This window comes from Acanthochromis polyacanthus, chromosome 16 (assembly GCF_021347895.1).
Source record: "Acanthochromis polyacanthus isolate Apoly-LR-REF ecotype Palm Island chromosome 16, KAUST_Apoly_ChrSc, whole genome shotgun sequence".
NCBI lineage: Eukaryota > Metazoa > Chordata > Actinopteri > Pomacentridae > Acanthochromis > Acanthochromis polyacanthus.
This window is the reverse complement of record NC_067128.1, coordinates 6154547-6168152: the sequence shown is the minus strand read 5'-3', so window position 1 is coordinate 6168152 and position 13606 is coordinate 6154547. Positions and strand designations below refer to the sequence as shown.

At 42.2% G+C, this 13606-nt stretch overlaps 1 protein-coding gene across 1 annotated transcript; it reads left to right on the top strand.

The window, feature by feature from the left end:
• Positions 1 to 925: 925 nt before the first annotated feature.
• Positions 926 to 13601, top strand: naa30 (N-alpha-acetyltransferase 30, NatC catalytic subunit). Its single transcript, XM_022212590.2, has 4 exons — positions 926 to 1979; positions 4569 to 4692; positions 6525 to 6580; positions 9204 to 13601. The coding sequence occupies exons 1-4, from the start codon at positions 1128 to 1130 to the stop codon at positions 9339 to 9341; spliced, it is 1170 nt and encodes a 389-aa protein (XP_022068282.2). The 5' UTR covers positions 926 to 1127; the 3' UTR covers positions 9342 to 13601.
• Positions 13602 to 13606: the final 5 nt, after the last annotated feature.

Sequence of the window (13606 nt, the reverse complement as noted above, 5' to 3'; positions counted from 1 at the left end):
GAAAAACTCGTGCTTACATAATGTCCTCAAGAAAAATAGCAATACTACAGTCCTGTATTTAAAATTCTACTTAATAGCATCAGTTTAAAAAAATGAAACTGCCTAGAGTAATAATAATATTAATAATCATATTTAACATCCTCAATATCATCCTTTATTTTCGAAACCCAAGTTTGGTGCGTTGCAAGAACAGAAAAATAAAACAGATAAGTCATAAAAGCATCAGACTTAAAAGACAGATAAAAAATGTGGTGTACAAAAGGTGGAAAAATTAACAACATAATGTGCAATGACACTGTAATTAAGTCATTTTAATTTTGATATTATTTATGTGCAATAAATGTGGAAATTAACTGAAGCTTTATAATAAGAGTGTTGAAGTACAATATCTCCCCACAAATTATCATAGAATAAAAAGTGGAATAACGGGAAAATACTTCTATTTAAGTAGAGTCCAAGTAGAAACCAGCACAATGTGGACATACTTAAGCAAGTATGTTAAAAGTTTAAAACATTTTTTTAAGTATATAAATAAGTGAACATATAAGCAACAAAATGTATTTAAGTACAGTGCTTGAGTAAATATACTTAGGTAAATTCCACCCCTGTGTACTGGTCAATACTTGATGAACTTGCGGGGCAGTCACCTTTCAGGACTCCACTGCTGAGATGGTTTTACATAGATCTAATCACGTGTAGCTTTAAACAGCATAGAAGTACATTTAACTTGTGATTTGTTAATCCCGTTGTTGTAATAGAAATAATAATAAAGAAAATGAATAAATAAATAAATTAAAAAGGACGCATTTCCTTCATTTCAGCGGTCAATAAATTCCAGGAATTGATCCTGCTGTCAGAAAAATAAACTGCAACTGTCATGCGTTCCCCTGCTGCCGTAAAGCGTCTCCGTCTGTTGCGATGGAGTTTTGCGCGACGACACTTTGCGGCAGCAGGGAAATCGAGGAGAAAGCAGCGACGAACAGCGGAAACGCTATCGGCTGAAAAAGCGCTGGATTTATGCGATATTCGGTCGAATAAGTTGTATATTGATTGTATATCATTTGGCCTCGTGGATGAAATTGTGTTCAACATTCTCCCAGCGCGAATTTCCTCCTTAATGCAGTGGGATGGCCACAGTGCCGCCTGGGCCTAGTAGCGCACTGCCCGCATCCCCGGCTGAGATTCCTCCTTTCCCCGGGGCTGGGAGCGCGGAGCCGGCGGTGGAAGACGGAGAGCCGGCTTGCCACGGGGAGGACTGTGTACCCGCCGGCACGGGGACGAAGCCGCAGCCGGTAAGCGACGTGAAAAGGTCGGTGAAGAAGAAGCAGAAGAACATGCTAGCGAGGGCTAGCCCGGCGGCGCTTCACCTCAAAATGCAAGCCCGAGAGCAGCAGCAGTTGAACGGCTTGGCCAGTCCCTCGGAGGAGCCCGACGGACACCAACACGCAGGAAACCGGCCTGACAATCCCAGAGCGTCCGTGGACAACTGTGACAGCAGCAGCAGCGGCAGCAACGAGGGGGCTCCGGCCGCTAGAAACAATAGTGAGCACTGCCAACACGAAGGCCACAGCCCCTTCTCCAAAAACGGCAGCCACTCTCCACTGGTTAACAATAGCATGAACGGGATGCCGGGCTTCTCACGAACTGAGGCGGCCCACGAAGGGAAGGAGGACTTCGACCACACGCTGCCCCTGAGACCGCCCAGCGACGAGCCGCCGGACGCTGTCGGGCCCGGCGGGGAGGGCAGCCGCGCCGACCCACAGCAGCAGCAGCCGCCGGCCGCGGAGATGGCCCGGCTCGACCTGAGCAGCTCCCCCGGCCGAGCGGAGGGAGACAGTCACGGCATCCGATACGTCCGCTACGAGTCCGAGCTGCAGATGCCGTGGATCATGAGACTGATCACCAAGGACTTGTCTGAGCCTTATTCAATTTACACGTACAGGTACTTCATCCACAACTGGCCGCAGCTCTGCTTTCTGGTGAGTAAAAAAACAGGAAGAAATCACCTCTAACTTCAGTTTAACTTTCAGGTCAGAGTAAGAATTAGTCCCTTTATTCCATTTATTCCAAGGACTGGTTACCTTAAGCTGCTCTGTATTAATGGGAATGGGTGTGCCTGCATTGCTTGTCTTCACCTGTCAGTGTATCTCAAAGGCAGTTAAACATAGAGCTGATATGCTCTGCAGATAATCACACTCATATTTAAATGTGTCAGTGGCAGCACAAAGGTGTGGAGCTTGTTTTTTTTTTTTAATATATAGCTGTTGGCAAGCTAAAATGTACAATTTAACTGTCATAAATCATCTGTACTTGTTAGCCGTTAAATGAAGAAACTGACATTTTAGTTCAGAAAGATCTCTTCTCCAGTGTTTTTTGTACAACTACGGCAAAGCAAATGAAGTTGTATAGTTTCGGAAAGGCTTCCAAATCAATTTAACTGTTGTAAGTCTTCCATACCTGTCAGTTTTGTGGATATAAATCAGCTGTCAACTAAGAAACCAGCATCAGCAATGTCAAAATCTCTTCTCCAATCATTTATGTGTACAACTATATTAAAGCAGGTAATGTTATATAGGTTTTGAGTTAGTTATTATAGTTCTGGCAGGCAGCTAAACCCGTTTAACTGTCAGAAATCTTCCACACTTTTAAACTTTGTCTTCCTTAATGGCTGTCAAATCAATGCATTTTAGTTCATCAGAGTATTTTATCCAATCATTTATATACAACCATACCAGAGCAAATGAAGTTATATAGATTTCAGGTTGATAAAATAATTTCTAACAGGTGCTTCAACCCATTTAACTGTCAGAAATATTCCATAGTTTTTAGTTTTTCCTGCAATAATAGCTGTCACATCCAAAGACCAACACTTTCTTAGTTCATCAGCAATGTCAGGATATTTTCTCCAGTCATTAATATACAACAGTGACAGAGAAAGTAAAGTTCTATATGTTTTGAGTCAGTAATTTGGTGTCTGGCAGCATATTCAACCCATATAACTGTCGCAAATCTTCTGCACTTGTTTGTTTTGTCTGCATTAATAGCTGTCTAATCAGGAAATATATGCATTTTGGTTTATCAGGGCATCTTATCCAGTCATTTGTCTACGACTGTGTCAGAGCAAAGTTACTAAAGCAGTTTACAAGAGGCTGTTCAGTCATTTAACTGTCAGAAATCTTACATACTTGTTAGTTTTGTCTGCATTAATAGCTGTCAAATCAAGAAACAGATGTATTTTGGTGTATCAGGGTGTCTTATCCAGTCATTTGATTACAACTATGGCAGGGAAAATGAAGATATATAGGCGTCTCATTAATAAAGTAGTTTCTTACTGGCCACTCGACCCATTTAACTGTCAAAAATCTTCCATACTTATCAGTTTTGTAGATATAAGTCTGCATTTTTAGCTGTCAGCGAGGAAACTGACCTTTTTCTCCAGTCATTTATGTACAACTATATCAAAGCAAATACAGTTATGCAGGTTTTGAGGCAGTAAATTTGCATTCTGGCAGGCTATTCAAACCATTTAATTGTCAGAAATCTTCTGTGTTTGTTTGTTTTTTTGAATTTAAGTCTGCAATGATAGCTGTCAAATAAAGAGACTGACCTTTTTGGTTCATCACTGATGTCAGCGTATGTCCTCCAGTCAAGTTGCAAACGACTATGTCAGAGCAGTTAAAGTTACATAGATTTGAAATCAGTAAATTTTGGTTCTTGCAAAATATTCTCAAAGCAATATCCTATTTAGTTTATCAGCAACGTCAGGGTATCTTCTTTAGTTATTTGTATACAACTGTGTTAGAGCAAGGTGAGATATAAAGGTCTTTGTGCAACACTGAGGGTTGGAGCTTGTGTTTTAGTCGTTGACAGGCTAAAACTTCCAATTTTACTGTCACAGATCTTCTGTACTTGTTCAATTTTTGGATGTAGGTCTGCATTAACAGCTGTGAAATTAAAAAACAGACACCTTTTTATTCTATCATGGATTGTCAGGATCTTTTCTCCAGTCGTTTGTATACAGTAAAACTTATAAAACCTTCAGTGGCAGCACACAGGTTTGGAGTTACTAATTTAGTTCCTGGCAGGCTTTTCAACCCATTCAACTGTCAGAAATCCCCCACCTTTGTCAGTTTTGTGGATATAAATCTGCATTAATACCTGTGAAATCAAGAAAATGACACTTCTAGGTTTTTCAGGGATGTCAGGGTTTCTTCTCCTGTCATCCATGTACAATTATAAGAAAAAGCAGAGTTGTAAAACTTAATGTGCTTTAACTAGATGCTTCCACTTCCACCTGCCCAGTCCAGTTAAGGTTTTCTACTTCACAAAAAAACGCTGCCCTTTCTTTGTTTATCCTCCTGGCCTCAAGGTCGTAAACTTCCCAGTTCCGGTTATTCTGGAACGCTGCATGTGACATAAGAGGAAGTGCGATGAAATAAAGGTCAGGGGTCAGTTCGGGGAGCCAGCAGAACTGGCAGGATGACAGAGAAAGTGTCGTTAGGCCTCTCAGCGGCCACTTCAGAGGGTTTAAATGTTTATTGTGTGTGTGTTTGTGTGTCTGTTTGCAGGCCATGGTGGAGCAGGAGTGTGTCGGAGCGATTGTATGTAAGCTTGACATGCATAAGAAGATGTTTCGTCGTGGCTACATCGCCATGCTGGCTGTGGACTCGAAACACAGAAGGAAAAGCATCGGTGAGTTCTCTGCACATTTACAAAAATAAACCATCTTTTGGACTGTCTTTGGCAAGCAAATGTGGTTGCAACTTCAAACTTTAAGCTGCAGTAGGTGGGATTTTTTTATGTCATTGGAGCAATACATTCATAATAACTTTTCCACTCCAGGAGCTTGCAGAGTTGTTTTACTGCAGCCTGAACCTTTTAGCGTGTTCTGACTGCAGGATCTGCCCCTGTAGAACGTCTTTCAGGGCCATTCAAGGCAGAAATAAAGTGCCTACTCTGAGTTAGGTGCTTCTGAGCGGCCCTGAAAACTGCTGTCCGGGCTTTACACTGATCGCTGATTGATTTAACCTGAAGAGGACAACAAGCGCCGTTCTTCTCTGCTCTAATATCGCTATCTACAACATAAAACTCACCATACGGGCTGACATAGCACATTTCCGTCGTTCTGTTTCCTACATGCTCATAGAACTGGAGTCAAGTCAAATAAATGCTACTTAACGTCACACTTGAATCCTGTTCCACAAAGGAAACGGACAGATTGAAATGGATAATTCAGGGGCCATTCCTGTAAAAATTCACACCTGACACAAGTTCCTGCAGTGGAAAAGTACCTATTGGAATTCAAATAATCTTGGAGAAAGCTAGACTTCTGCACCAATCTGATGGCTTTTCAGGAAAAGGATGTCATTCCTATTGGCTTAGATGCACGTCCATGTCCCTTTAGCTGCTGAAATCCCCCACCGACGTCTTTTTCATTGGATTTATTGCCACATGGTTCATGATATCGCTCTCTTAGATTGAAGTTATTGCATTTTTAAACCGGTAATAAGAATTAGCCGGATGTCCGCTGGTCTGATCGTTTTAAATCTTCTGTATCGTATACAGGATGTGTATGACCACTGGTGACTCTCTTCATTGTGAAGAAACACCATGTGACTTTGCTGCAAAACCAAATTTCCCCACGGGGACAAATGAAGTGTCTGTCTATCTAAAATCTGGCAGGGAAAGTTGCTGTTCCAGCAGCAGCGCTAACAACAGCCTGCACTGCAGAAAAACGCACAAAAAGGAGGACGGACTTCTCAAAGAGTCTATTGACAATAAACACTGTATTATGTTATCAATGTTCAGATATTTTAAAGCAGGGTTCCATGAGGCAGTTAGGCATAGTCTGTCCACCTCCGCAGTGACCTGAAGTGAATGGAGTCGGCAACAACAACGTATTTTAGCCACCTATAAATACAAATATGAGTCTAAATATACACTATATTTAAAATATTTTCACAGGAGTTGCTCTTTTTCTGCTGCCTCAATCACTCGTTAAGAACGTAACCAACCGAGTGACGGAGGAGAAAATCAGCAGCTTCTTTTTTCCGTGACGTAAAATCGCTGCTTTTGTCAAAGAAGTCTTTTGGCTTTGAAGTGCTTCAGCTCCCCTTTGGAAAGAGCTGTGTGACGGCAAGGAAAAGCGGTGAAAATATTCTAAATATAGCCCCTATTTACACCGATGTTGACTTTTTTAGATGAAGTATGTTTAGCTGCTGAACCCTTTTTCCTCTTTTCAGTGTTTTTTATTCCATCTTTAGAATATTAGATTAGAATAGAATCCATATAAATAATCCCCATCAGAAGCAGTGCGTCACTTTGCTTCTGTGCTGTTGGAGTAGTTTTTACGTCATTAAGTAGTGTAAATTTACCATGAAAGCAGGAGTATGAAGTATGTACCTGTGCTTATCTGGTTACTTAAACTAACGGGCATCAGTGCAGAAAACAGAAAAAGAAGTGTTATTTACCTCCAACCTTCTGGTTTGTTTCACGCCTGCACTCACTGAATTCTTCTGTTTCAGGTACTAATCTGGTGAAAAAGGCCATCTATGCCATGGTGGAAGGCGACTGTGACGAGGTAATCTAGATTTTAAACATTTAGACATTTATTAAGTCTTTGATTAACAACATAATTTCTGTCTGTGTGGAGCCACAATAGAAGAGTTATACTTGACATTGGCACACATTTGCGAGCTTTGTGCCAGCATCCTCACACATAGTAATAAATATGCATAATTCATAGAAAATCGAGTCTAAACAGAGTTGTGCTGTTGGCCGAGGCATTGTTATTGTGAACAAAAAGAGGAAAAAAATACGCCGTTTTTATTTCAAGGTCCAGCTTTCCTGCTCTGCCCTTCACTTATCTGAGCTCACAGCAATCTCGGCTCTCTCTGAACAGCCTCGTATTCAGTCCGTTTCCTTCACACAGTTTGAAATTATTAGAAAGTAAATGAATGTTTGAAGCAGAATGTAATATTTGTGCAGTCTCTTTGTTGGCTGAGATCAGAGGGCTGACTCCGTGACTCATCCTATTAATTATTTTATATGCTGACGTGAATGCGTACACACGGTAAATATTTAATAAAAAAAATTCTAAAAACATAAAGCGTGTGAGCTGCATATATTTCCGCTTCGGTGCTGGTTGCATATCAAAAAAAACATTTTTATGAAGGACAAGAAGACATTACTTGCATCCTGGAAGCTACAACAAAAAAAGCGTGCACGTACAAAAGGTTTTCCTAACACTGCCTAACTGCTAACTATTTTCTAAAGGATGACATAAATGTTTAAAGATCTTCCAGGCCCCTGCAAGACTAAATTCAGGTTGGGCTAATACCAGATTTTCCTCCAGAGTACCCACAAATATTATCACTGAATGACACTTTGTTGTAAGCACATTATGACCGAATGACGTATCTGTGAAAGCATGTTGTTGTCGGTCTTTGTATTAATTCATCTGTCTCTTGCATGTTTGAAATAATTGCTGAAGCTCAGTTTGCTGCTGAAGTGCAAAGCTTTTATTCCTTAACGCTGATTTGCTGCTTTGCTCACTTCAAAGATTTAACTCCTATTGATGCATAAAAGCAGTGGAATAGTTTGCAAGAATCACAGGTTAGTTCTCATCAAGGTTTTTAGTTTGGTGAGTTTTCGGTAAATGAGAGGATTTTTACGAGAGCGCATTGCGAATGACAGCGTGCTTTTCATTAACGCAGCAAAACGGCAACCACTGTTTGCCTTTAACACAAATCTGATAACATATAGAACATAGCATTTCATTTTCTTCAGAGTCAAATCGCAATAAAGAAGGTTTTCTAATTAGTGTAAATAAAAGAAGCAGCTTTGTTATATTTATAGAAAAAATAGCCACATTATAGGCCATCAAGCACACATCGCACACTCTGTTCAACACAACTCTGACTCTCATTTCTTTACACTGCGAGGACAAACACTCAGGTGACATCTTCTTGTGATGTTGGAAGTATTTCTGCTTGCATTAGCTGCACGTGTTGCACGTTCTCTGTTTAAACCACCTGTGTTTTTGTTTTGTTGCCATCAGCAACACTAAACCCGAAATTCCTGAAGTGATGCTGGCAGATTCTCTTAATTCATCTTGTCATTTGTCACTGACAGCTGCACTCGACTTTTTAGTTTTATTGGGCTAATTTTTTAATGCACATTTCATCAAACAAACAGAGACACATACGTGCCTCGTATCGTGACTACTGAACCGCACAGGTCGGCTTTTTTACTTGATGTTCCATCGAGCTAACCAAATACAGAATTTAGCTTTTTTGTTTTTCTCTATTCTGAATCAGAAAAGCTTCAATCTGATATTGATTGACGGCTGAATAAATAGGGGGAATAATTCGAGCTGATTGGAAGCATTTTTTTTAAAGTTTCAGTTCAATATTTACTGTGTAATAGATTAAAAACATGGGTCTGGAACGTAACGAGGGAGCCTTTGCTAGTTCTGTTGTTCCAAATTGCACTTTGAAGACAGTTCGTTCCTCGTCCTCATGACAGAAAAGAAATTCCAATAATGGTGACATTTTCCTGTGTTGTGGTGAAGCTTGTAACTCTACTGTTGAGGTCAGTTCATGCCATCCGCATCCGCAAGGGTATATAGGGGATGTAAATTTCGTCTTTCGTCAAAGGTCCACTGGGGCACAAATTTGTTCTGCACGCCAAATAAGAGAGACAACTGTGTATGTGCCAAAAACCAAGGGGTTCTTTGAGGAAACGTTTGGTACAAAGAGAGACTTTACAAGAACATTTTCAGCATCCACACCTTTATTTATCATTAACATAGTTATAATTGAAGCAGAATGATCAAGGAGCTTTGATTTCTACATTCTTTCCATCAGTGGAGCAAAACCACTCCAGGAAGTCTTCATTTCTCCAGAAATTGTGTTATTTCTGCCCATTGATCCTGACACACTTGAGGAATAATCGCTGGTACAGTTCTACAGGCCAGAGTGAAAGCAGCCGTGTTTCTTCAGTGTGGTTTTCCGTGTTTGACATTCCAACTGGCCATGAAACAGACCAGCACAGCCCTGCTCTTCGGCCTGTATATCCTGTCATGAAAAAGCATAAATTGCATATTAATCTCCAGAAACAAGTGAATTCATATGCAGCTTCTGGAAAAAGTGGTGAACTTTGCGTGAATTCTGTCACCGACTCGTCCCTCCTTCTGTCCACAGGTTGTTTTGGAGACCGAGATCACCAACAAATCAGCCCTGAAGCTGTATGAGAACTTGGGTTTTGTCAGAGACAAGCGGCTGTTCAGATACTACCTGAACGGAGTGGATGCGCTGCGGCTCAAACTGTGGCTCCGCTAGAGGAAATCAGAGGGGACGGAGGACGACGGGACAGCGGGTGCTGTTCACCTCGAACACTATCAGCTTGACAGCCTCAGCTCTGCCCTGGTCATTTCGCTCTTATCTCCACAAATACACACACAAACACACACACACACACACACACACACACCTGTGTACAAACATAAGGAGTATGCACATAGGTTTGCATAGACACACAGACACACCCTCCTTTTATCCTTTGACCTCTGAACAACTGTTGTTTAGGCAGAAAATGGACTGAAAATCCCACCAGATGTTTTCATGAAGGGGCCCCTGATACTTTCTGTGACGAGGACGGGGCAGGCGAGCAAGCGAGGGCGGTCTCTGGGACGACCTTGACCGGGGGACTGGATGACGTTTTGACCTTGAAGCTTGGACGCCTCGGCGACCGGTGACGCGAGGCAGCTCAGGCGAGGATCCACACCAAATCATCCTGCAGGACAAAACAGACTCAAAGCCGACAACAACGCGTGAAAACAAGGAAGTCGAGCGGTAAAACACAGACTGGGAAGAAAATATTTGTGGAGTTTATTTTTGTGTTTCTTTTTTAACCTTGTAAGTTTTGGGCGGGGGATGGAAAACAAAAAAAAGCTATGGTATGACTGCGTGTTTGTACCGCCTCGTGTGTTTTTTGGACAGCAAGTGGCTATTTTTCGAGTGAATGCGGTTGTGATTGGTTTGTGCGACTGTGCGAGCGCGTGTTGCTGTGTGTGTTTTTGTTTCCCATCGTGTCCAGCGGGCGCAGCGCCTCCTTGCTGCCGCCGTTGCTGCTGCTGCTGCTTCCTCCTCCATCACCTGCCTCAGCCTCCAGGACTGAAGCCTGTAAAGATATGCATGCTTTTATTTTAACGTGAGCGCAGGAGTGTTGTCGGTTCACCCGGTCTGAGGCTCCTTCCTCTGTTTAGTGTCAGCATGTTGGTGCAGAGCAGAAACAAATCACGCCATTAGCACCTCAAACTTTGCCCAACTTGTAGATCTGCCACCTTTTCTTCGCTTCGGTGTCCTTTCACTAAATCAACCCTGATATAGGTGCGGTTGAGGAATTAAATATATATATATTTTTTGCAGATCAGAACTTGTTTTTTCCCTAAATGCACTGCCAGCCACTGCAAAATTTCCTAAAAGGAGAAAGCGATGGCTTTCCAAGAGAATGACTCCTTGCCAATGACAGTGTGGTCAAATATGTCTGTTTACTAATCATTATCCCGAATTAACTCTTTGCAAGTGCCACTCGGTCCGTCAGCACTAACAGCCGCGACTGCAGCGATCTGCCTGCTGACGGGCGACTGGTCTGGTCGGCCTCGGCACAAGATAGAGGCGAAGCGTTGCGAATGCTGGATTCCCGTTTGCTGTGTGTGTGTTTATCTCTTGATAAGAAAAAAAGGAAAATAGACGAGTATTCTTAGCAGATTATATTGTATTCTTTTGTTTGCTTTCAGTTTATTTGGGTTTGTCTACTATACACCTGTACAACCTCACGCTGCTGGTGAGCGGCTGAGTCCATGATGCACTTCCCAGGTGCACTAACTCGATGCACAGCCAACCTCGCTAACATTTTTAACAACCTGGAACTGGTCATAGATGCACCCGGATGTTCCAGCACACACTAATTGGCAAAGAAAGTTTGCTTCGACTGCTTTTGTGGTTTTTTTTCTTAACGGTGAAAATGAACAAAGGTCAGATGCACTTCTTTGGAAATTGCTGCAGTGTGTATGTGTCCGTATGAATGTGTCCGTGTGCCGTTCTGACAGTGGTGTGGATCCGTTCTGTTAGACTTTATCTCTGCTTTCAGATTCCTCGCGCAGAAAAATCAGAGCCTTTTGTGGTGCTGCGTTTTGGACCTGCTACCAGAGCAGACCCTTATTTTCTCAAGTTAGTGCTGAGAGTTGTAGCGAAGGAATGAAAAAAGATTCAAACTGTAGTTAAAGGTAGAATAAACCCTGAAAAACAACCTTCATCACAGGCTGTTAATGCAATTTCTGTTATGCTTGTAGTCGGGGTGGGCGATGTGGATCACGTGAAGATCATCATGTGACGGTCGCAATCTGAATCACAGGTTCACTTTAAGTCATATGATCATGGTTGCCGTGATACATAATCAGTGAAATGAGGCTTCAGGGCCAAGACACAAATCTCTGCATCCTGATTTTACGCTTGTTTTGGTTTAGATCAGTAGTAGTAATTCGGATCTCTGCTGTTACAGAAATCTACTAACAAGCTAGCTGTCTCATCTTATGGTTGATGTTGTTACTTAGCTGCCTCTATAGTGCGTCTATAGATCTGCAGACCGACTCCAATCATGTTTTATTGCATCTGGCAAAGATATTCGACCATCCCATCATTGACGGACTTATTCTAAAAAAAAAAAAAGTTCTCAACCTGCTGCAGATTCTGACAAAACAAATGTAGACTTTGAGTATAAGCTTCGCATTTTAGGCCTCCTTCCCTTTGACAATCTGGGAAGCAACAGCCTTCGAGCAGCAGATTTGCATAAGGCTGTATTCACCTCTCTACGTGCAAATGTTCCACCAAAACAGTCACTGCTTTGTAGGGGCACCATCACTGCATCCTGAGCTTAACACCGCTGAGGACCGCTTTATGTAGTTTACAGAATTAAATCCATAGTAGTGTGGTTGTTGTCTATCTACAGAGTGCTGTGAGTGTTTGGTCTGGCTATGTGAGACTATGGTTGAAGCGGTCATTTAGCCATCAGTGGGGCTCCTGTAGAGCAGAGTGAGGCCTGTAGTTCTGTTGTGGGACTGGAAATGCCACTAAATGACATTAAGGACCACAACATGAAGGGAAGCTACAGTCTGCAGCAGCTTAAGGCTAGCAGCAACTGAACTTTGGAAATGCACGCTTACAATTAGCACCCTTTATGATGCAAACTGTGTGAAAATATGTCCACCATAAAAGGCCATCACATCGCCCACTTCTAGCTTGTAGCGCCCCAAATAATGCAATCGGACGCATGTGCTTTTGTCGAAAGCACTGCGCGACACTGCCATCTGTAAAACCTGTGAAGTCGGCTACAAACATTGGCAACAGAACAACCTAAAGTCTCCAGCGAATAGTTTGAATCTCTCTGAATGACACTACAGGACCTCGTTTCAGGTTTATTCCCCCTTTTCAGCTGAGATTTTACGTGGAAGGGAGAGTAAATGTTTACAGAGTTGCCACCCACACAAACTCCTGTCTGTCTGTGTGCATTTGGAACAATGGATCAGATTACTTATTTTTATTTTATTTTTCAGATTTGTATACGAGTGTTGTTCTATTCATCAGATATATGGAGAGCATGTCTTTTTGTTTTTGTTTTGGGAATCATCTGTTGGGTTTGGGGGTGACTTGGGTTGATTTTTAATTTTAATTTCTGTGCTACTTTAGCCCATCCAGAGGTGGTGGTGTGCGAACGATAAGCGAAACAATCTAAAACCCCGCTCATCTCCGCCGCTCATCACACAGTCAAAGATTTTAATCATCACCCTGTTTAAAACTCGTCATTCGAACTTCTGTCCCCGTGTTGGACGCTTGATTCTCCTTTTTTCTGTGTTCTTCTCTCACCATTCAGGCTCCTTTCACACGCCGACAGCTGGTTTTGTTCTTTTAAATTTAGCTGTCTGGATAAAAGGAGGTGTTTTGGAATTTGAAGGAAACGAGTCTCTTTAGCATCTTCTTCTCTCAATCCCGTGAAACTCTGGCAGTACCACGAGGTTTATGGGCATTACAGCCGCTTGGATCACAGACTGAAGGGCTTTGTCATCTTATATCAGTTTGTAGCCACGGCTTGTGGTGTTGAATTTCCAGTTTTCTCTCTGCGTTTGGAATCACTTTTGACTTGACATGCCAGTTCAGTGTTCACAGCAGTAGTTTTATTTCCTCATCCTGGACGTCCGCCGTGCTATTCCTGACCTACATTTATAAATTCTCCCCCTCGCCCCATCCCAGAAACCAGTTTGTTGGTCAGATAATTACCATTTATATAAGCAGTGGTCCCCGCAACACAACCAACCAACCACAGGGGCAGCCTGCAGTCTTTTCTGGGGCGCCTGCCTCCATCGCCATCCATGAAGTGTGCAAAGGGTAGAGCAAAAGGTTTTTTCTGCATGTCTGTTTCCCTCTGTTCCTCCTCCCCGTCCCCTCTCTTTGATTTTGATCTGGAAATGTCCGATAGCTTTTATTTAATGTGGAAAAAAAAGAACACAGAAATAAATTATTTGATTTTTTTAATGCTGTAAAGCTTG

Excerpts from the sequence above, each read along its gene's own strand:
- naa30 (XM_022212590.2), top strand. The coding sequence starts at position 1,128 with ATGGCCACAGTGCCGCCTGGGCCTAGTAGCGCACTGCCCGCATCCCCG. Across the intron at positions 1,980-4,568 it reads GGCCGCAGCTCTGCTTTCTG|GCCATGGTGGAGCAGGAGTG; the intron begins GTGAGTAAAAAA and ends GTCTGTTTGCAG. Across the intron at positions 6,581-9,203 it reads TGGAAGGCGACTGTGACGAG|GTTGTTTTGGAGACCGAGAT; the intron begins GTAATCTAGATT and ends TTCTGTCCACAG.